Below are 22114 nucleotides of genomic sequence, written 5' to 3' on the forward strand. Positions count from 1 at the left end.
AAATGTTTTTTCAGTGTAAGTGGCGAGATTGCACGTGAACAATGTACAAATTGAGTTTATTGTTTAATCGATCTTCATTTCCTTTTATCGTCCTCTTATTTTACCTTTCTTGCGCTAGGTAGGTTTTCTTCATTTAAACTTTTGATCAGTAATTTTTATTAACAATAAGCTGATGATTTATTTTTATAGACGAAACATTAAATTTTTAGAATAGCCTTTTTAGTGTCTGAGCATTTTTGATGATTTTGAAAATAGTAATATTATGACGGTCCTTGTTTCAGTCAAGAATTGTTGGCCCAAATTAAATAAACGCCTATTACATTAATTGACTAAAACCAATACTCTATATATCAATGAGTATAAAGTTGCCTGCGGTTTACAGTAAGCTTTCAATAATGCACAGTATTTAAAGCAAAGAATACGCAAAATTTGAGCTTACACAAATATGTGACTGAGATGCTTTGGTAAAAAAAGAAAACAAATGTACAACTGCGAACATAGCAAACAAAATGACTACCGTGTTATAAAATATCAGTCAAAATATAACGAAGATAGGTTGGAAAATAATACCGAAGGAACACAATCTGTAACGGTTTTACAACTAAATGTTCTATAAAAATAAGATGTTTTTGTGCCTAAATACAATACTTTTAACAAAATAGCCCCACTTATATAAACTGAAATCTGTTAAGAACGAATAACAAATAAATCTATATTCTATTTACACTTACATAGTTGAAATCCATCGACAACCAAAAGCGGAAATTTATAATAATTTGAAAATCAAGCTACGATATAGACACCTTTTAGACTATAGTTAATCTAAGCTCTAACTTTCGAAACAATACTTTTTTTTCTCATCCTAAAGTGTGTTTCGGGTGCCGTCAAACAGCCGGGCCTCGTCTCAAGAGGTATTGCCGGCCAGGATAATGCCATCTGTGCCTGACTTTGTGCCTTTTTTCTACTGCCAATAAGCGCGCGCGTGTGAAACTTTTCCTACATTCAAGCTCGTGTAAACCAATCCAGATTTGAAAGCAAAACGGAAAACTGACTCAGGAAGCCAAACATTAATCCATAAATTGATAATCGATGCGGATGAAATGAGAGGGCGCTAAATGAGTACTTCAGTTTCACCTTGGCGCTGGATCTATTTGGGAATTAACCCACGCGCCTTCGGAAAGGTAGCAGCACTAGCCGGAGGGGCCTTTTTGGCCGTGGAAGTTCCTGAGTGTGCCCCAAAGGTAGGCGCAGCCGACATTCCACGGTTGTAAATTGACGAACGGGCACGACTGGTGCCACCTGATGTTCCACCCCCCGAACCACCACCGCTACTGCTAGCCGGTGGAATCCCGTTGGTGATGGGTCCATTCGCGACGACTCCACTACCGGAGGAACTGGCACCGTTTTGTGCATCCTGAACCACGTTGCGACGGGTGATCCGATCGAGCCGCTGCTTCATCATGCTGGCATAGTTGGCCTGATCGGTAATATCGATATCGTCCTCGGTTTGCATTGCCTCCGCCAGTACGGCCTGTAGCGAGGCGGACACCTTCGGGTTCGAGTACTCGTAGGTGGTACGCAGTGGCATGTCCAGCTCGTAGTTTACGATGTTTTCGCCCTGGACCAGATCGAAGTAGATAATCAAGTTATTAATATATATTTTTTGGGTGTTATGTTACATTTGTTATGACCGCGACTATTATATCATGCCAACTTACCTTATAACGAACGGCTCCTGCCGTGTTCGATTTGATCATGTGCAGTGCGTGCTCGGACATGGGCCGCCTCCGGTTGGGATCAGCCACGGGGCGTGCCATCACCAAATTGCCGCTCAGGATCATACTGCTGTTCAGATACCACTCTTCAGCCTCGTCGTCGTACTTGGCTTGCGTGTACAGCCGTGATTTGACCTCTGCCGGGACGAAGTTATCGATTATCAGCAGCAGGCGTTTCAGCTCCTTGATCAGCTCGTTCTGGGTCATTTCCAGCTCACGCCGATCGCGGTTGTGCTCGTCACGGGTGTCCTGCAGTTCCTGCTTCAATGCCATGCACTTTGCGTAGCACTTCTTCAGCTTTCTCGTCTTCAGCTCGACCTCTTGCTGCAGGGAGGTGAATGTTTCTCGGATTTCCATTGTCGATTCCTCCTGCAGTTCTAACTGCTGCTGCATTTCTATTTCACGTTTCTTACGTTCCGCAATTTCAGCCATTTTTTTCTCCAGTTCGAGCTGGCGTTCGGTGTAAGTGTCGAGGATATTTTTACCTCCCTTGACTAGTTGATTCTCTAGTTCGCTTAATTTCGCTGCTAAAGTTGCAGTCGCTTCTCGTTCCTTCATGAGGGCTTCTTGCGCTTTGGCATCGAGCTCACTGAAGTCCTGCTCGTTTTCCTTTTCATCTTCTTCCTCTTCTGCTTCGGAGTCGGACTTTTCTTCATCCTCTTCGAGGCTCTCCTCCCGCTTGACCGGCTTTGGTTTAATCTTTCTAACCTTTGGAACGGATTCACGTTTCTGACGATCGGTAATAAGTTGTCTGAGACGGGCGATTTCTTCCTGATACTCGCGCAGTTTGGTGTCCTGTGGGTCTTCATTCATTACCGGTTTGTTCTCGATCGTCTTGGCCCGATGGGCGTACCGTAGTGTCGTTAGCGTCTCGTTATAATTAAATTCAGAGGGACCTATGTTAGCGATCATTATAGTTTTCGAATTGCCCCCGAGTGAGTCTTGCAATAAACGTGTCAACTTTGAGTCACGATACGGAACATGCGGAGATTTTTCGGCCAACGCAGAAATGACGTTTCCGAGCGACGACAGAGCGCGATTAATTTTACTAGCCTCCTTTAAGCGTTCAGCCGTGGCTCCCGTTTTTGACTGGCGTTCACTACCGGCCAGATCAATCAGATTCAACTTTCCAACCTTGACTAGAGTTGAACCAACTTCACACATTTCAATTTTGATCAAGAAAATTGCATGCGATCGCGAGCTGTGTTCGTTCATGTTAGTGAATCCAACTGTTCTGTTTTTATTACCCATATGCATCACATTGAGCATATCTTCAACGCTTTTGCACAGCACCGAGTGTAGATTGGGCACCACAATTCCACCTTCACGTTCTCGCAATTCCAGATGCGCCGTTGAGTTTGGTTTAAGCAAATCTCGCAACTCTTCCATATAAATCTCCAGATAGGAGACGGCAACCAGAAAATTCATGTTCTGCGATCGATTAATGTGAGCCCAAATTTGCTCAAACGCACGAGGAATTATACCCTTTTGGTCGGAATCATTCCGGATGCCCTCCATGGTGTGCGTTTTACCGGTTCCAGTTTGACCATAGGCAAATACGCACCCATTGAATCCTTCCAGCACCGAGTAAACAAGCGGACGGACGACTTCATCGTACAGCTGCTGCTGGGTTGATCTGAAACCAGAAAGCAAAATTTCTAAAAATGTTTGAAGGAGTAAATCAGCAGGATACTTACGCCCAATCATACACCGCATCGTACGTGAACATCTTCTTGTTCTCCCGTGACGTTTCATTGCAGTTGAGAATCTCGATTACGCCTCGGCTCGGAAATACGTCGACTACCTTCTGAAAATTGCCGGCCTGTTCCTTGTTGCTAAGTGGACGACAGCGTACCACAACCTGGACGCATTCGTTTTTAGCGCTCTGTGAATTATTTTTGGAAACGTACACATGAAATATGGATCTTAAAATTGGTTTTACGGCAAGAACGGAAAAATTCATGATTCACAGAAAACATCAAAATTACTTCGAAAATCGACAAACCAAAGGTAACAACGAGCCTATCATCCAGTTGCTTTTCCAACATGTAAAGAGTTCCTCAGGGTATCAACAAAGGTCCACTACTCTTCTCTATCTTCATAAACTTTTTTTTTATTTGAGCGCGTTACCACTGGCATGGCTATCGCGTCTATAACTTGATAAACGATGCCAAGCAAATTCCAAGGAAAATGTGTCATTTTTGATATTTTTTCAATTATTATTTTTGATTTCATTGAATTTTCTACAGATGTTTATATAGGCTGAAGACGTCCTTTTGTGCCATTAATATTTTTTTATCATGACCAACTTTTTTAGCAGGGAACGAAGAATGAACGAGACCAGAAGGTGTAACTTAGACTTCGACTTTTTTTCCTCATCCGGGCGGGACTCGAATTCGTAATTTAAGTCTAAGTCACACTGTTCTCGTTCTTTTTTCGCACCCTGTTGAAATCTACATACCTACATTTCCCGCTTTACAAAACATTTCCATAAGACTCAAAAAGAAATAAGTTCGTAAAGTAATCAGTAGAAATCGTTATGAAAGATGTTAAAGAAAATGCTCGAAATTTATTACAAACAAAACAAATTATTGGTGTGAATCATTGTGTTAGTTTAACCCAGCGTTGAACTTGTTTTTTCATCTTGTCTTCATTTCATAGACATAACTCATATACAATACCATGTTTGTTGGTGCAATTTACATATACAAGAAGGTCACGTCTAGACGATTTGCCATTTATCGGAGAAAAAAGCTCGAAATACCCATTAATTGTAGTCATTAATATTCACGATTTACATAAAGATTTACCGCAATCTATGCCATGCATGTATGGTTCCTCCGAAAAAAAGGAAAAAAACGAAGGTCTTGCTAGAAAACTTCCTGCACCTTCGCACTAAAGAACGCACTTTACAGTGCAGTTCTGCGCGTATGTATATCAGCGCTCCACTTTCCCCTAAGGCCCGTCTCAGATGAATTACTAATCACGTTCGCTTCGAGGTGCATCGAGCGAAACACTTTCATTATTCAACTCCTCATAACACGGCGAAGCGCACAATTCGGTCCGATCGAATCGGATGTTTTTTTTTCTTCTCGCATATATCGAGATTGAAGCCCAACAACTACCGAAAAACTTGTGTAATTCCAATTCCACTGTTTGTACAGTCGCCACCCATCCGTCCATCTTCTCGCGGTTGATGTCAGTTGGGAAAGCACTGATATTTTCGCCTACATGCAGCTTGTACAATGGGACCAGCCCATCATCAAACCAGACTTTGCGGAGTCTCAAGGTTGCAAAATTCAACTTACCGCAGCACTTTTCGCCTTGGCGCTACGACTCATCTTTGTTTCTTACGAAAAATACACCATTTAACAGCGAAACGATAACCTCAGCCGAAAATTTTCACACTTTTCTGCTGATTTCTACGAAAATTTGCACATTTTGATGACTAGACTAGCACTTTTGTTTGGATTATCGATTCAGCTGGTTTCCAACGCAAAACAACAGCGACCAGAGTGTCGATGAGCGAGCGCATCACAGGCACTTCACCTCACCAATCGCTTCGTTTGGCTGTCAGTAGCAGAAGCACTCACACGCAGCGCGCACACACCCACCTCGCACCTATAATCGGAGCGATATCGCGCTTGTGATGTGAGGTGGGGCGGGTGGTTTTTATGGGTGGCGTTGTGTTGGTGAGCATTGCGAACAACCAGCGTCGTTTCGACGGCAGCCAAAACAAGTGCTGTGAGTGGGTGGACTAGCAGGTGGAAAACAGCAACCGGAGTGCTGTCTGTATCTCTCACAGTTCACTGCGGCGCTTTTGACGTTTCGTTGTGAGTTGTGCTGGTAAAGTGAATGAAGCTATTGATGAGACAGCCTGGGGTGGATATTTTTTTTTATATTTATGTAGAAGTTGATGAAAAGGTTTTTTTTTCACATTATCTTGAATTACATACTAAAGTAGATTGTTTAAGCCGTAATAGCTTAATATTTTAGCAGACTAATGTGAACTTCACGTGAAAAAAACAACAATTTTGCGTGTCACCCCAGGCCTATGAAAAGACGCCATTTTTTATGACCGAAAAGTAACAAGCAAAATATTGGAACCACGGGGGGTTCGAAGTGGAAATGGAGCCACAAAAAAGTCACATACAACCCAGTGCAAAAGCATGGGCGCATCTAAGGCCTGGTGTCACCCCCAGAACCCATGGGTGTTATCGCTCTTGCAGGTTGCAGTAAAATTATCTTGTAATCAATAGGAGAAAATATATATAATTTTCGTGTGTGAACGAATGAAGAACACGCATGATAGTTACTTTCGCGGATGTCACCCTTCTGAAACCTTGTTTAGAGTTCAATGCGAAGTGAGAATTTTATACAAAATGTTTGTTTTGTTCACCCGCGTGAAAAACGCAAGTTGTCAACATTTTATTTCGCTTGGAACTGTAAACAAATTCGATCCAATGCAATTGAAGGTTGTTGGTGACATCTTTTTCGCTAGGGCCTCCGTTAATCACGCATTGGCCGATAATGTATCGATACCTGGGGGCCCAAATATCATTATTTTTTATCGATGCAAGCGACTTCGATATCAAGCTGGATCGATACTTTTGCCACGATATTTTTTCGATACTGAAGGGAAACTATAAGATCGCAAAATATTGTTGATTGCTACAAATTGTCTAACGGAAAAGCCTTGTAGAAGTGCGCGGATATGATCCATCGCGTTGAAGTCTTCTACAAACAGTGCAGAAATTTGATTTGTGCTCTTTTTGTAAAAGACACCAACAGGATTAAATATACCCGCTCATTTCTAAGGTGGTTTTTCATGCCTCTTGCGAGAAAAATGCTCCCGAATTTGGTAATACCACAGACAGACGTCAAAGCAAGAACAACATTGATCAAAATTTCCGTGTAAATTTTCAAAGTAAATTGCGTTATAAATCACTTGTACACTAGCGCCGCCTGGTGACCTTATCGCTACAATACATTTTTTTTCGCTGGTGTACGAGGCTGGCGGTACTGGTAGCGCTATCTGGTTAAGGATCGCTACTACAAAAAACTTTACACAAGTTTGGAACTCAGCTTGGACGTCTGTCTGCGGTAATACTGTCTGTGCAGAGCATCGTAAGCGCCAAGTTTTTGCAGAACAGCAGGCAATAAAGAATAAGAAGCCAGGATTATCGTGCTGCCCTATATTTCAAATAAGGCCGCAGACGCGCGTATGCTATTGCATTGATTTGTGTGTGTGACATATAATTCTGTCACCACTGTCCCATTCTGGTCCCATTAGGTCTATTGACCGCAGGGATACAAAATATGCAGATTTGTCTTCAAAACGCAGATTTTTAGAGTCAGTGTGCAGATTTTTATTGATTCGCAGATAACTATATTTTTTCCAGAGTCACTGCAGATTTTTGTCAGAGTTTCTTTATATTTGTGCAGACTTTCTCAACATCTGTGAAAATTTTGGCAGACTTTTGCCTGCGTGAACGCATTTTTTTCAATTTTTTAGACTTTAAGCAGATTTTGTCGGTTTTGAAGTAGAATACTTCTCTCAGGAAGTTCGGCTACATAGGGATGTGAAATGAAAATCTAAAACCGAAAAAAGTGAAAAATATGTCCAATTTCAAATGCTAATAAATCGGTTAGTATTCGATGGATTTCCTTCGTTCTTGCAGCAATAGATTGGAAAATCTTTTAAGATTCTTCCAAAATGAAGATAATTGTAATTTCATTATTCAAACTATTGTACTATTGAAAATAGTTAAGCCTTGTCAAAACGGAAAATTAGACTTCTGATTGGTCGTTATAAGATTGCTTCCCAAGCACGGTCGACATAATCAAATACCTTGCAGTTTAAAATATGCTATTTGGCCTATATAAGAGCCTGTATCAGCCGAAGCCGCTCATAAAAGTTCTAGAAAGCGACAACAGTAGTCGTCCTCCCTCAGCAGCAGCACTAGCAGTGCAGTGGATACCAGCGATAGTAGATAGCGGCCACAGCTGTGGCATAGCAATGGATAGCGCACCAGTTGCAGCGGATCTCAGCAGCGATAGCAGCTAGGCCAGCTGATGAAGGGGCAGCGGATACCAATGGTAGCGTATAGCGGCCACAACTGTGGCATGGCTATGGATAGCGTAGTAGTTGCAGCGGGTATATCTGACCATGAAGCATTTATGCAATAGTTGAATGAAGGTTGCAATTGCAGCAATCACCCTTTTTCAAGGCTACTAAATGTATTTGGAAGAGCATAATGAATGGTAATAATTAAACTGCAACTGAGGTTTGATGCTGCTGAAAATGCACAGCAGTATGATGTTTATTACGATTTGTTGATACTGTGCTTAACAAGCGGTATATACGAAACGAATCTGATCTAGAAATGACTGACACGCAAGCAGCCGGGTTATCTTTCTTGTAAAAGTATTCTACTTCAACCTTGTGGTCGTGGCTTTGCACACAACCCTCCTGTGATTTTTCGAATAGTTGCTTACATTTTCCAAAAACACCTGGCATCTCTGATTTTCCGTATTAAAGATCAAGAAAAATGGTAGCTTTTCATAGACCTGTTTCAAGTAGCAGGCAGAGTATCGATACAGATGGTATCGATGCTCCGCCCTCGATATCAGCCCGGCATCGATATAGCCGGGGAAAAATTATCGATACTCGAGTATCGATACTTCTGTGAATTTCGGCCAATGCTTCGGCATGACCATACTAGGCGGCATCCATAAATTACGTAACGCAAAAAAACACTTTTTGGACCCCCACCCCCTTATGTAACGAAACGTATCGCCAACACCAATCCCCCAATAAAAATTACGTAACGCTGTACAAGAATTTGCTTAATAAAATGCTCGTTTTCGGAGAATCTCTCCAGAGATTTTTTGTTACGTAACGTTGATCTTACCTCCCCCAGGGCCGGCGTCACATTATTTTACCGAGTGGGTAGTAAGGAATAGGTTCATGGGTGGCAAAGGCGTAGCCGGGGGAGATGTCGACCTACTACTACCTGAACATAATTTTACGAAAATTCGACAGTGCATCAATAATAGGGTGCCAATAAAATGTTGTAGGGAAATCAGATTTTCGAACTTCCTTCAGTAGTAATGTTTACATTGAAAGAAATTAACTTTTTTCGGATAGTGATAGCAAAAAACCAAGACAGATAATTGATTTTAATGAATTTTCGTTGGAAGGTATTTATAAAAGCTCACTTGCAAAAGCAATTCCCCTTGCCACGCCCTTGCGAGTGGCCTTCCGGGAGTTTACCGGAACATTCGCCAAGGTGGACGAAAACATGCGTGTAGGCATCGATTTTCAGCCACTTCATCTCCTCCAACGATTGCTTCGAGTAGTTGTCCGACACCAGATCCGGCCAGAAAACAGCGTCTTCGCCCCTATGGTATGGCGCCACCACGGATCAGATATTCGCGGTTCGGCAGGTTATGCAGAAATGCCGCGAATATAACGTGCCCACACATCATCTGTTCATCGATTTTAAATCGGCGTACGACACAATCGATCGGGACAAGCTATGGCAAATTATGCACGACTACGGATTTCCGGACAAACTGATGCGGTTGGTCAAAGCGACAATGGATCGAGTGATGTGTGTAGTTCAAGTTTCGGGGGCACTCTCGAGCCCCTTCGAAACCCGAAGAGGTCTAAGGCAAGGTGATGGTCTCTCATGCCTACTGTTTAACATTGCCCTGGAAGGTGTCATTAGAAGAGCGGGGATTAACGCGAGTGGTACGATATTCCAAAAGTCGGTTCAACTGTTTGGTTTCGCCGACGATATCGACATTGTGGCTCGGACCTTTGTGAAGATGGCGGATACGTACATCGGACTAAAGGCTGAAGCCAAACGGATTGGACCGGTCATCAATGCATCGAAGACGAAGTACATGAAAGGAAGGGGTTCACGAGAAGACAGTGCTAACCTCCCACCTCGAGTTCAAATTGGTGGTGATGAAATCGAGGTGATTGATGAGTTCGTGTATCTGGGCTCACTGGTAACTGCCGACAACGATACCAGCAGTGAAATTCAACGGCGCATAATGGTAGGAAATCGTGCATACTTTGGTCTCCGGAGGACGCTCCGATCGAGTAGAATTCGTCGCCGCACCAAGTTAACCATCTACATACAAGACGCTGATCAGACCGGTAGTCCTCTACGGGCATGAGACATGGACTATGCTTGTGGAGGACCAACGCGTCCTTGCGGTCTTCGAGCGGAAGGTGTTGCGTGCCATCTTCGGTAGACTGCAGATGGAAAACGGAGTGTGGAGAAGGCGAATGAACCACAAACTGCAGGAGCTACTTGGGGAGACATCTATCGTCCACACCGCTTAGATAGGCAGGTTGCGGTGGGCTGGGTAAGGATGTCAGACGATAGCCCGGTAAAGATGGTTCTTGAAACCTATTCGTCAGGGACGAGACGTAGAGGTGCACAGCGGGCAAGGTGGATCGATCAGGTGGAAGACGACTTGCGGACCCTACGCAGACTGCAGAGCTGGCGAACTGCAGCCATGGACCGAGTGGAATGGAGACGACTCTTACGTACAGCAAAGGCCACACCACGGCTTGGAACTGTTTGGTAAGGTAAGGTATATATATTATACATATATTGTATTCGATGGTAATAATTAAATAAAAGTCAGAACAAAAAATTCACGTGGCATTTCAATTTATTTTTGGTGTGATCAGAAGGACTTAGTCTACTATGAGCTACCCAAACCTGACGAAACTGTTGATACTGAACGCTACAAACAATAAGGCATCAACCGAGCCGTGGGTAAAAATTACCTGAATTTGCTGCATGGCAATGTTACAGCACAATTTACAAAACAGGTCAAGAAAAACGATGAAGTCAATTAACTGGGATTTTTTTCTTCTTCACAATAGTTGGGATTTACTTTCTCATGTGATTTACTCACCAGACTTTTTTCGCACATGCTGAGCAAAGTTCCATTCCCTTGCAAACGTATGAAAATACCTTGATCTACGGCTTACTTCTAGCGCGAAAGTTTTCATATAACAATCGTGGGATTTCGTAGCAGATTATGATATAAATCTACTATATTTACAAAAAGCATAAAGTCCCTTAACCAACGATGATTCGTATCTATTACAAAACACGAAAATACTGTGAGACGTCATAAATAAAGATGACAAACAAATAAAGTGATTGTCGTGACAGGTTAGGTTGTGTACGGCAATAATGATGATTATTTTCGAGAAACAACAGTTCACACAATTGAAATTAAAAAATGAAAGGCTAGCATGGTTCATAAAATAGAGCCACAACAAGACGGATAGGTTCATGACCAGCCTAATTTAACATTTGAACTTTTACTATTATATATTATATTTTGAACAGGTACACGCGCGTAAGTTACAGTAGTAGTTGAGCGAAGGTTTCATTAACTACTTAGAAGAAGAGGCGTGAATTCTTGAGCCATCCATTTCATTCACCGCTATCAACCGGAACAGTCGGCAAGCCAAATTTTATTGCGTTTTCTTATTCCTGTAGCTTATATTAATAATAACACGTTGTTGTGAAGTGCGTTTGACTTTTTTTGTGCCTCGGTGAAAATGATGATTGCAAGGTAGTCAAGGTTCTGTACTACATTCGGTGCAACACCCCTTACGGTGGGTCGTCTTATGCTTGGCAACGCTAATTTCGCATTGAATGAAAGACCAAAAAGAGCACCATACACTGGAATTGTTTCCATTCCTTGCTTATCAGCTGAGAAACATGAATGATGCCCATATGCGGCGTCATTCGAAAGTATATCAATTGCGTACGTGAACTGATTACACACTTCAACAGTAGGTGTTAGTGGGCCGAGCACGTGTCTTTGTCTGTATTGAGCTCACAGCGTGCACAACTAGCCGGCACACACTCGCCACCTTTAGCGGGGGTTCTCTGTTGTCTAGGTTATGGTACTTGGTTGGAGGCGCGGCACATGTCAGGACGATCGAGTTTTCGATACGTTCACTTGAACAATACGATCATTGAAAGAAAACAGATTTTCTTTCTTCAGTTAAATACTGAAATTAAGAAATGATCGTAAAAGGATTTTCGTGGCAGAAAAATAAAGACAGTCAGTAATTTGATGCGTGATAGTACTGCGCATCATTGACGGTTTTTCGTCGATTCCGTGTGTTATCAAGTTCCGTATAAACCTAACCGGTATGTATTTCATGTAATCGATTATCACAATACATGATTGTATAAAAAATACTGAAGCTAGAAATTTCAGTCATGTAGGAACGCTTGGCCGGATGCTGATGCAAACAGCACTCGACTCAATAAATATGAACTGAAGTACTGAACTTGTCAGTAGTCACGAACGAACGCTGCAGTGAAAAGGATCAAGTGCTTGAAGACTATTTGAATAAAAGATTAAAGCAATACTTAGGAAAAATCAGTGAAGTTTCAGTGAAGTATCAAAACATTGTGCAACAGACAAACAGAATGGTGCAGGTGAGTGAAAAAACATTAGACGATTTCCCTGTTTTAATTTTTGTCTGCGCTTTGTAATGATACACAACCGTTGCATCATAATTTTACATGCAAAACTGTGTTTTTATAATTTTTGTAAAGATTACATTTTTCTCCCGATTTTGTTTTTCGTTAACAAGCAATTCTACAAGTATTCATAAAAAAATTAGAAACAAAATAGTTGCTCAAGGTTGCGCAGTCAGCTGTCGATCATCTACATTATTCAACCCTATTTGAACTTCTAAACATGTTTAGCAAAGCAAATATTTTTGTTTTTGTACCACGATGGGCAAATACCGTCAGAGCAGGAGGATAGGAATTTTACTTCACATGAGCTGATTATTTGTAACACAGATGAGATTGCTCCCTTCCGTGAAGGCAGAAAACGCTGTCCTGTTGCTGGGGACTGATGTCTGGCGGTGAATAGCAGCGATAATTCACCGAAACGTTCACAGGATTTGCAAAATCCGCAAGTTGAATTTCTGTTGGCTGTGCTTTTTTACTATCGTGGATTAAAATTGAGCACAGCTTGAAATATATAATATGCATTTTGCAACATGTCATACATGAAAAAAAAACTCGATTGACAACGACTGTTAATTACTATGTGGGTAGAGTGAACTAATTGTACATAACTGTAAAGTAGGATCGTTGTGCGACAACATGAAAGGAGGTAAAACATCTACAATCAAGCTCACCAACCGCCGAAAACAGGATTTCTTGCTAGCAAATCACACGCGCGGGTTAAAGTGTATCAGAGTAAATTAGTGTACTTTTGGTTCCTCGCCATTTGATAACACCATAACCTACTGAATATTAAAAATTTCTATGCGAACTTTGGTATGCCACCATCTGGCCGCTTAATGTGGTGTGGGAACGACAGCAACATTTTTTTTTGCGTTTCAACGTTGAGGCAGAATGTGGTTAGTAAAAGGATCGTTCACCCTAGCGTCTACAATGTAATACAAAAAAAAGATTTAGCTAAAGTGTTAGCTATCTCTGTGTTCAACTAGACAGTATTGCATTCTACTATCAGTTTTCAGTCAGAGGCGTTGCTAGAACTTTGTGAAAGATACCGAATTCGTAAGAAAAAAAAAAAAAAAAACAGAACAATTCTCAATTTATGATCATTTTCTATTTTGGCCTTTTCTGGCCTATAGAATAACTTTTCGGGGTTCTGTGCAGAATTCGGGAACATTTTAAATTTTGGATTTTCTGGCCTTTGAAGGGTTTTCAGTGATTCTGAACTCTACTTAAAATCATTTTCTATTTTGACCTTTTTTGGCCTTTATATGCGATTTTTAGCGAATCCGAGTTCAATTTTGGGATCATTTTCCATTTTGGATTTTTTGACCTTTAGAAGCACTATTAAGCGATTCTGAGCTTAATTTGGAATTATTTTGAATTTTGGCCTCTATCGCTATCCTCAAATTACGTGAGAATTTTTTCGGAATTTATGAGTGTTCAAAGTTATTTTTATAATTTATGAATCTTACGTTAGTTTTCCTCAAATCTACCTCTCCTCCTTTGTAAGCATTCGTAAGAATTTTCGATCCCTGCAAACTGGGAATAACAAAAAACAAAATTATTGTTGCAATGAGCAGGTAATATTTCGTCATATTTATTACTCATATGTATTTTACCTTAAGGTAGAGGAAACTTTTTTTTTGATTAGTTTATTAACAGTACCCAACAGTGCAAATTCAGTGCCATGTTTACTGCCAGATGACACAACTCGGGTTAACCAAGTTGTTATCTCTCCTGTATACAAATCAGCTGTAGTAAAGGGAAAAGGAACTCACTGTGTACAACACGGGGTTCATTCCAGCAGCCCGTTAGTGTTAACTGTTTGTAAACACGAAAGGAGCGTTGTTATGGCTGGCTGAACCTGTGCCTGATATGGGACGTTGAGATCACACCTTATCGAGAAGACACACTGACGTAGTAGAACGCAAATGTACGAGAAAGACCTTGATCTTTGGAGTTATTTCCCTATTCATGTTTCTTTCTTTCTCTTAACAAGCTGATTGCGAAACAAGTTTATGTACTTAGATTAAACAAACCATTGAACTGGCCCAACAGTAAAAATATTTTTCTTACACACACTGTAATGGCGTTTTAACAACACAAAACAAATGTTGCCAGATTTAACCTTCGATTAAAAGACTTAAAACTGATGTAAGCAGAGATGTCAAAAGAATAAAAGAAAAACCAGAATCCAAACTCAATTGAAATTTACGATTGCTTGCAGACCGACAACAAAACTCCCACCTATTGTGTGATCGGCGCTGGGACGGCCGGTTTGTGTGCGGCACGGCATGCACTGCAGGCGGGCGGCCGAGTGACCATATTCGAGATGGCCAACCAGCTCGGCGGCACTTGGGTGTTCAACGAAGAGGTGGACAAGAATGAGTACGGCATCGACGTGCACTCGAGCATGTACAAGGGCCTGCGAACGAACTTACCGAAGGAAATTATGGGCTATCCGGATTTTCCCATCCCGGAACAGGATAGTAGCTATATTCCGGCGGAAGATATGCTCAAATTTTTCCAGCTGTTCTCCGACAGCTTTGGTATTACGCAGCACATCAAGTTTAGTCACTATGTCATTCGCATCAAACCAACGAAAGATGAAAAGCAATGGGAGGTGATTGTGAGAGATTGCCCCAATGATCGGTTGGACACTTACTACTTCGACTTTGTGCTCATCTGTAACGGTCACTATCATACGCCCAAATTACCCAACTATCCTGGAGCGAATGTTTATGAAGGAAAACAGATGCACAGTCATGAGTATAGATGTAATGATCCGTTTGTTGGTAAGTTTTATCTCGTTTAGAAAAAAAATCAATTTCAACTCACGTTTTACATTCCAGGTGAATCCGTACTGGTGATCGGCGCGGGTCCATCCGGAATGGATTTGGCATACGAGATTTCCAAGAAAGCGGACCGTGTCACATTGAGCCACCATCTGAAAGATAAACCGAAAACGGTTTTCTCCAAAAATGTCACACCGAAGCCGGACGTCGTTCGGTTGACAGAAACGGGTGCTATTTTCGAGGACGGCACCGCGCAGGATTTCAGCGTCATATGTTACAGCACCGGGTACAAGTACACGTTTCCCTTCCTGAGCTGCGACTGTGGAATCATCGTGGAGGACAACTACGTGCAGAAGCTGTACAAACACTGCATCAACATTCGGTATCCGTCGATGGCTTTTATCGGTTTGCCGTATTACGTTTGTGCCGCACAAATGATGGACCTTCAGGCTCGATTTTGTATCAAATTTTTCAGCGGAGCAAAGTGTTTACCTTCTCGGGAAGAGATGGAAGAGGATACGAACGCCGAGATGGAGGAACGCTGGCGTCGCGGATTGAAAAAACGCCAGGCGCACATGATGGGACCACAGGAGGATCGGTACTACGATGATCTGGCCCGGACGGCCGAAGTGGAACCCATCAAGCCCGTCGTGAAGAAGCTGCACAAGCTGTGCGCTTTTCGGTTTAGTGAAGATTTGGTCAATTTCCGGAAAGATAAATTTAGAATAGTAGATGATAAGACATATGTGAAGATTAATTAATAGAGTCTAGGTTAGATTTGAAAATGGAATAATAGAAATGATAATAGGTTAAATAAAGTATGAAGCCGGTTGAAATTTATTTAATATGTAACCAGATATGAACTAACATTCCAATTGTTTGATAATGTTTTATTCGTGATAAATGCATGCAATTATGACAAATTTTATAGATTTAAGTGTAAAAGCAAAAAATAACTAAAACATTTGTTAATAATAAATTTACTTTGATCGCAACGGTTTGATAAAAAATAGGTGAAACCAAATCCCTATCTGTAAACTCCAAACGACAAAAAATACATCTATAGGCCTGAAAATCAGAAGCGCCGCTATCTGCCAGCGTATTCTAGCACGGCCGTAACTTAGGTACATCCAAAAAAACCCAAAGTCTGGAAGTGGAGTGCTGATAGCAATTAATGCAGTTTAACCTTCGGAAAAAAATGCGTGGCATAATGCCAATGTCATTGACGAAGCCAACTAGCTGACCGGACTTCCTGAAAATCGTACTACTCGTGTCTATCCCCGCTTTTTTAATAACTCCTTCCAAGGCAATGTTGAACAGCCGACTTGAAAGCCCATCACCCTATCGCAGCCCTCTTCGAGACTCGAAGGGCTAGAGAGCGTCCCTGAAACTCACCCTGTACGCATCGCTCTGTCCATCGCCGGTCTAACCAGTCGCGTATTGTTGTCCGAGAACCCGTATTCGTACATAATTTGCCATAGCTGATCTCGTTCGATTGTGCGGCATAGACGGCATAGAACTTGGGAAAGTAAGTTGTAGGTAGCGCTTAGCAGCGTGATTTGACGATAGTTGCTGCAATCCAGGTTGTCGCCATATTTGTAGATGGGACACACGATTCCTTTCATCCATTCCTGCGGTAACGCCTGTTCCTCGCAAATTCTAACAATTACTTAGTGCAGCACTCTAGCCAGTGTCGATTTGGTTTTCTGTACTTTGGTCGGTTGATCACCAGGTGACTTTACACCTTCTGTCTCGTTTGCTGTCCTGAAGTGCTACTTTGAATTTGGGTGGATTTTACTCGTCGTAATTGGTCCTATCGCGGCCCGGGAAGCATAACGACTCACAGCATAAAATGTTACGATCGTTCGTAACATTTTATTTTTATAAGAAGGCTTCTTGGGCCTTTCCCAAACTCCTGTCTCAGCTGGGGGACCATCGTATCAGCTTTGTTTATGGTCCGGTACCATTTATCATCCGCTCGTAACATAGAGATCAAGCGCTGTTTTGAGTCGTACCATCTTGGCGAACAGCGAAAAATCTCTGGGATCATGCTTTCCATCGCATGAGGAAGCAAAGCCGTTGGCGCCGGTCCGTTAATCAACGGGTCGTAAGTCAAGATCCTGGGTGGAGTCGCCTTCCCGGGCGTCGGTGATTGCCACAACAACAACAATGGCGGAACTAGATCGACAGAAATAATAAGCTAGAATAAAAAAAAGTTCTTGTAGAACCACCACAGATTCTCAGGAAACACTGAATAATAAATTGTTGGTTTTGCAGACGACGTAGTGATTTTGGTTTATACAACCGCATTATCTCTAACAGAAAACAAACTACACTGAATTTCACAGCTCAATAGCGCAGACGAGAGGGGTTGAGTGTAAGTCTCTCCAAAAGAACTATTCATCCTTTCACTCGAAAAATTTATCCACTATACTCTATGGGCATGCAGCAGAGCCATTGGAAAAAGCTGAGGTCTCAAAACCAGTATGCCTGATACATTTTGATGTATATAACAAGAATCAAACCAATAATAACCTACGCCTCATTAGTTTGGAGGCCCAACACGACTGAAACATCCATTCAAATTAAGCTTGGTGAAATTTAAAGATTGGCTTTGATTTATGTAGCTATGAGAAGTACTTCGTCTGAAGTCTTTCCTAACTGGGATGAAGGTGCAATGTAGCAAAGACATCAACTCGCCAAATTGTGATGAACCTGCTCATACGAAGTTGTAATAAGTTTCAGCATACCACAATAGATCAAATAATGGTCGCATTGGTTCGATTTCCTACAAGGCAGAAAAAAATTAGGAAGTTTGAAGATTGTATCGAAAATTATGGTTATCCTAATATTTGTTCATATGAAAAAAAAAACACTTCATCACATGTAACAACTATGTAGAAGAAAGTTTTTCTCTAGAATATTGCTATAGAGCTCTAGCTCCAAATTTTCCCCTAAATTTGGTTTCTGGACCATTGTGGAATACAGTCATACCTCGATATAAGGCAACTTTATTTTTATTTTCGTTACGTTATATCGAAGCAAAAAAAAATTTTTTTTTTATTTATGCAAGAATGTTATTGGTTCTCAAACCTACGTGAAAACCCATTTTCCATAACCTATCAGTATTTTTTAACCATTCTTATGCACATTTGGGACCATTTTCAACAAGGCAAAACATTTTTTTTAATTCATGCAAGACTGTGAATTATTACTGCAGGATGCGTGTAAACCTATTTCTTCTATGTCACAAAATATCAAAAAATTGGTCGCAGTGACGAAAATACCCAACACGGAAAAAAAACCTATTTCTTATCACTTACTAGTATTTTTAAACCTTTCTTATGCCCATTTAGAACGATTTTCGCATTGGTTTCAAAACTTACCACAAATATTTTTTGAAGCAATTTATACCCTAAAAACAGTTGCTGTATCATTTATTTTCAATTTCAATACATCATAAAAAGTTACGTTATATCGAGGCCTTAAACCGAGGTTGCCTTATATCGAGGTATGACTGTACTGCCGTAATCTCGCAGACTGACGTATGCGACAGCGAGTAAAATTTTCAGTACGAAGCTTTTTCTAAGAACGTTTGTATGATGAGTGTTTGGACGAATTTCAACAATCTGATCTGTACATAATGCATTAATAAAATCACAAAACATTGCCGAATATGTTTTGTGGAAAACGGTTCATTAACTGAAGTTATGTTACCAACGTCATTTTGTTGTAGAAAAAGCGATTTTTATTTCACTGTTTCTACAACTGATTGACGTACATCCATCGTAGTATGCGACAAGTCGCTCAACATTTTTTTTTCATAACCAGGCAAAATCTGGGAAATGATTTTGGTTTGGAATATAAAAGCATTCGTGGCCTCTGCCATCTTACACCTGCACTTCTTCCGTACAAAAATCAAGTGCGCTTTAGTTGTCCACGAGCATGGACCAACCTTCGTGGCCTTAGAGGGCTACACTATGATCAAAGTTTTGTAGGTAGTTAACTGCGTTCCGCGGCGAATTTTATTCGAGCAGTGCGTCCTCCGGAGTCCAAAATAGACACGATTTTCCGCCCTAGGACCTCGACGAATTTCTTTGCTAATGCCGTTCTCGGTAATCACCAGTTAGCCTGGGTGCACGCACTTGCCAACTACCTCAATTTCATCCCCGCTAAGTTGGCTTCTGTTCATCATCCCGTTTAAGGAAATATCCATATTGAGTGGTATTCGATAATTTTGGAATGTTTTCCAGAGAGCAGAAATCCCGACCAAAAAATATTTTTTTTTGGTTTTGAATTGCGATTGAAAAAGTGAGAAAAAGGTTTCTGAAGAGCTCAGAATGGTAAAAAGTTGAAGAGGTTGTTTATAAGACACGACCGCAAAGTTAACGTAGAATACGACAGCCTGTCTTATGTCAATGTATGTCTTGGAATAAGTTTGGGAATACACTCAATTGGGGTTAATTAATTAAATGGTCTCTCTTCTCCAGATGACGTTTACCTCTATAGTCGACACCGGTAACGACAATGAACAACAGCAGAAGCTATGTGCAGCTTTGCGGTTTCACTTGCTGTCGTATCCAAAACAAGAATGAAATTGAACTGTTTTGAGGCTGTCTTTCGTATCAAGTTGCACAAAGATATCTTAATTTAGGCAGTGGCTACGGAGAGGCTATAGACGAGGGCAAATAGTGCATTCCCCATCTATAGTAAAACAGTTCAAATAACAATTTTCTGCATTTTACGATGCCACACACGCTACATAGTAAACCACGCACGCTAGCCACACACGCTATATCTAGAGAAACATTTCGAAAGGTCCTATCTGTTTTGATCGACTTTTTGATCGATCACTTTCATTCATCACCACAACTTACTAAACACTTTTTATGCCACGTTATTCGCACGAGTTGATAGTGGAGGGATCACCCTAGCCTTCTGAACGGAAACCACGCTCGGGAAAGTTACTAAAGCTGAACCATTACCAAAACAAAAAGACGCTCCGGAAAAACGATAAAAGCAGATAGGACCTTTTAAAATGTTTATCTAGATATAGCACACACCCTATATATACATACGCTGAATGATGGTGACTCCTCAAACCACCTGGCGGGGCGCGTCTGTTTCAATTTCGGGTTGTATTCACCCAACGATATCTGAATTGAATTACCGCTGGTGGGGTCCAACTCAGATCGAAGGGAAGCCGAACTGAAAGAGGTAGGAACTGCAGCTAACCACTACCACCGCCGCTGTTGCTCGCTGATGATCCACGCTGCCTTCGCCTACTGCCATCGGTGTTGATGTCTGCTGCTACTGCCTGCTGCTAGTAAACTGATTTGCTTGAGGAGGAACAAGCTCTTATATAGCCCAAAGAGTGCATTCCCGGCTAACTAGGTACTCCATTCTGTCGTCCTTTCTAGGGAAAGGCAGCAAGCGACCAATCAAAAGTCGACATTTGTAATTCGACAATGTTCAACAATTTTCAATAGTACAATAGTTTGAACAATCGGATTACAATTTGCTGTATTTGAACGGGTGCTCAAATGATTTTCCAATCGATTGCTGCAAAAATGACAGAAATCGGTTGGAAACTGACTGAGTTTAAAACGTTTGAAATTGGACAATTTTCGTGACGCTCTCGATGTTTTCGGTTTTGAAATTGGATCCTTGTATTGAAGTTGGGGCCCTGTATATGTTGCCGTAAGACGTATTCTACGTCAAAAACCCTTTTAGATAACAAATATCAACATGCAAAGAGAAAAATAAATAACTTCAAAAAGGTAGAAAATAGCGAACAAAAGTTTCTAAAAGTCAGAGTAGAGAATGATCCCATTGTGCTTGGAATAGAGACAAATCGAAGAAGTGGAATTTTAGAATAGGGTAGCAAAGATCGAAATAAACACCGATCCTAAAAAAAAATCTCTCAAAAATTCTTAAAAAAATTCTCACTCATGTATTTACCATACCTGAAGAAAAACCACGAAAATCATTTTAATTTTCTTAATACGATATTAATGATAAAATATGATACTTGTTTTTGTTGGAGGTTTTTGTGTGCAATTTTTGTAATACGACACGAGTAATATAGACTATAACACATTTAGTGATATCTTCCAACGGAAAAGGTACAAAGTGTCTTGACATTGTTGCCACAACCCAAACAGACTGAACTAGTTTCTTTCATTCTTCTTTCATTTGAACCTGTTCTTCACTTTGAAACTTGTTCGAAGAACGATAAAAAGTCAGCAAGCCTAGAAAGTTCAATAGGACAAGGTACCTAATAGCAGTTTACCCAAACAACAAAAGATCGCTGATATCTAAAATGTTACATTACGCTTCTAAGATAGGAGCCCAGCAAGATTAATAATTCGTGAAAAATACATACCAGCTAAGATTTCTCGGACTGTTAGAATCAGCAGGATCGTCCTGAAAACTCGACAGTTAACAGTCTGCGTATAACAAATAGAGAGTCAAGTTGCGACAGCGGAATGTAGTAACGGATTGAATGTAGAATGTATTCCGGAGATACTAAGTGAACAAATTAACTCATCCTGAAAACCTGAATCCTGAATTGCCTACTGTGATTTTTGAACCTCGTTCAGGTGTCTTCGACAAAGAATTTGTCCGGAAAAGTACTTAATGTTGATCGAATTTGGGATGAATCAGCTAAAATACAACTAAGAGCGCTCAAATATAAATTATTTCCTAATCTAGAAAAAGTCCTACCGCGACAATGTTAAATTTTTATTATTTTTTCATTAGGGTGGCTTTCAGCCACAGGCTGGTTTGCCACCGGTTTAATAGATATTCACTAGCAACAAATATTTCTCAATTGCAATGCACATTTTCTCGTGGAAGGTATCAGAAAAACCTTTAAGTCGTTTTTAATAAATAAACAGCTTGCTCGACAAGTAAGTTCAAGCGTTCAGAACAAAGCAGTACCTGAACCCGAACACAACTTTGTCTCCCCATGACCAATTCAGTATCGCGTGCTGCTTGCCCCACT

At 41.0% G+C, this 22114-nt stretch overlaps 2 protein-coding genes across 2 annotated transcripts; one reads left to right on the plus strand and one right to left on the minus strand.

The window, feature by feature from the left end:
- Positions 1–35: 35 nt before the first annotated feature.
- On the minus strand, positions 36–5356 carry LOC129723535 (kinesin-like protein Klp68D). Its single transcript, XM_055677811.1, has 4 exons — positions 5084–5356; positions 3473–3660; positions 1719–3411; positions 36–1618 (listed from the first exon to the last, which is right to left on the minus strand). Exons 1-4 carry the CDS (start codon positions 5114–5116, stop codon positions 1148–1150), a joined length of 2385 nt encoding a protein of 794 aa, XP_055533786.1. The 5' UTR covers positions 5117–5356; the 3' UTR covers positions 36–1147.
- A 6748-nt stretch (positions 5357–12104) lies between these two features.
- Positions 12105–15948, plus strand: LOC129724802 (senecionine N-oxygenase-like). Its single transcript, XM_055679972.1, has 3 exons — positions 12105–12271; positions 14541–15108; positions 15166–15948. Exons 1-3 carry the CDS (start codon positions 12263–12265, stop codon positions 15867–15869), a joined length of 1281 nt encoding a protein of 426 aa, XP_055535947.1. The 5' UTR covers positions 12105–12262; the 3' UTR covers positions 15870–15948.
- Positions 15949–22114: the final 6166 nt, after the last annotated feature.

Source organism: Wyeomyia smithii, chromosome 2 (genome assembly GCF_029784165.1).
Source record: "Wyeomyia smithii strain HCP4-BCI-WySm-NY-G18 chromosome 2, ASM2978416v1, whole genome shotgun sequence".
Classification (NCBI taxonomy): domain Eukaryota; kingdom Metazoa; phylum Arthropoda; class Insecta; order Diptera; family Culicidae; genus Wyeomyia; species Wyeomyia smithii.

What these genes read in the sequence shown, in the direction of transcription:
- LOC129723535 (XM_055677811.1), bottom strand. Translation starts at nt 5,116, where the DNA reads ATGAGTCGTAGCGCCAAGGCGAAAAGTGCTGCG. An exon ending in GATGCGGTGTATGATTGGGC is followed by an intron (nt 3,412 to 3,472) that starts GTAAGTATCCTG and finishes TTCTGGTTTCAG; the next exon opens with ATCAACCCAGCAGCAGCTGT. An exon ending in CAGGAGCCGTTCGTTATAAG is followed by an intron (nt 1,619 to 1,718) that starts GTAAGTTGGCAT and finishes GATCTGGTCCAG; the next exon opens with GGCGAAAACATCGTAAACTA.
- LOC129724802 (XM_055679972.1), top strand. An exon ending in ATGTAATGATCCGTTTGTTG is followed by an intron (nt 15,109 to 15,165) that starts GTAAGTTTTATC and finishes TTTACATTCCAG; the next exon opens with GTGAATCCGTACTGGTGATC.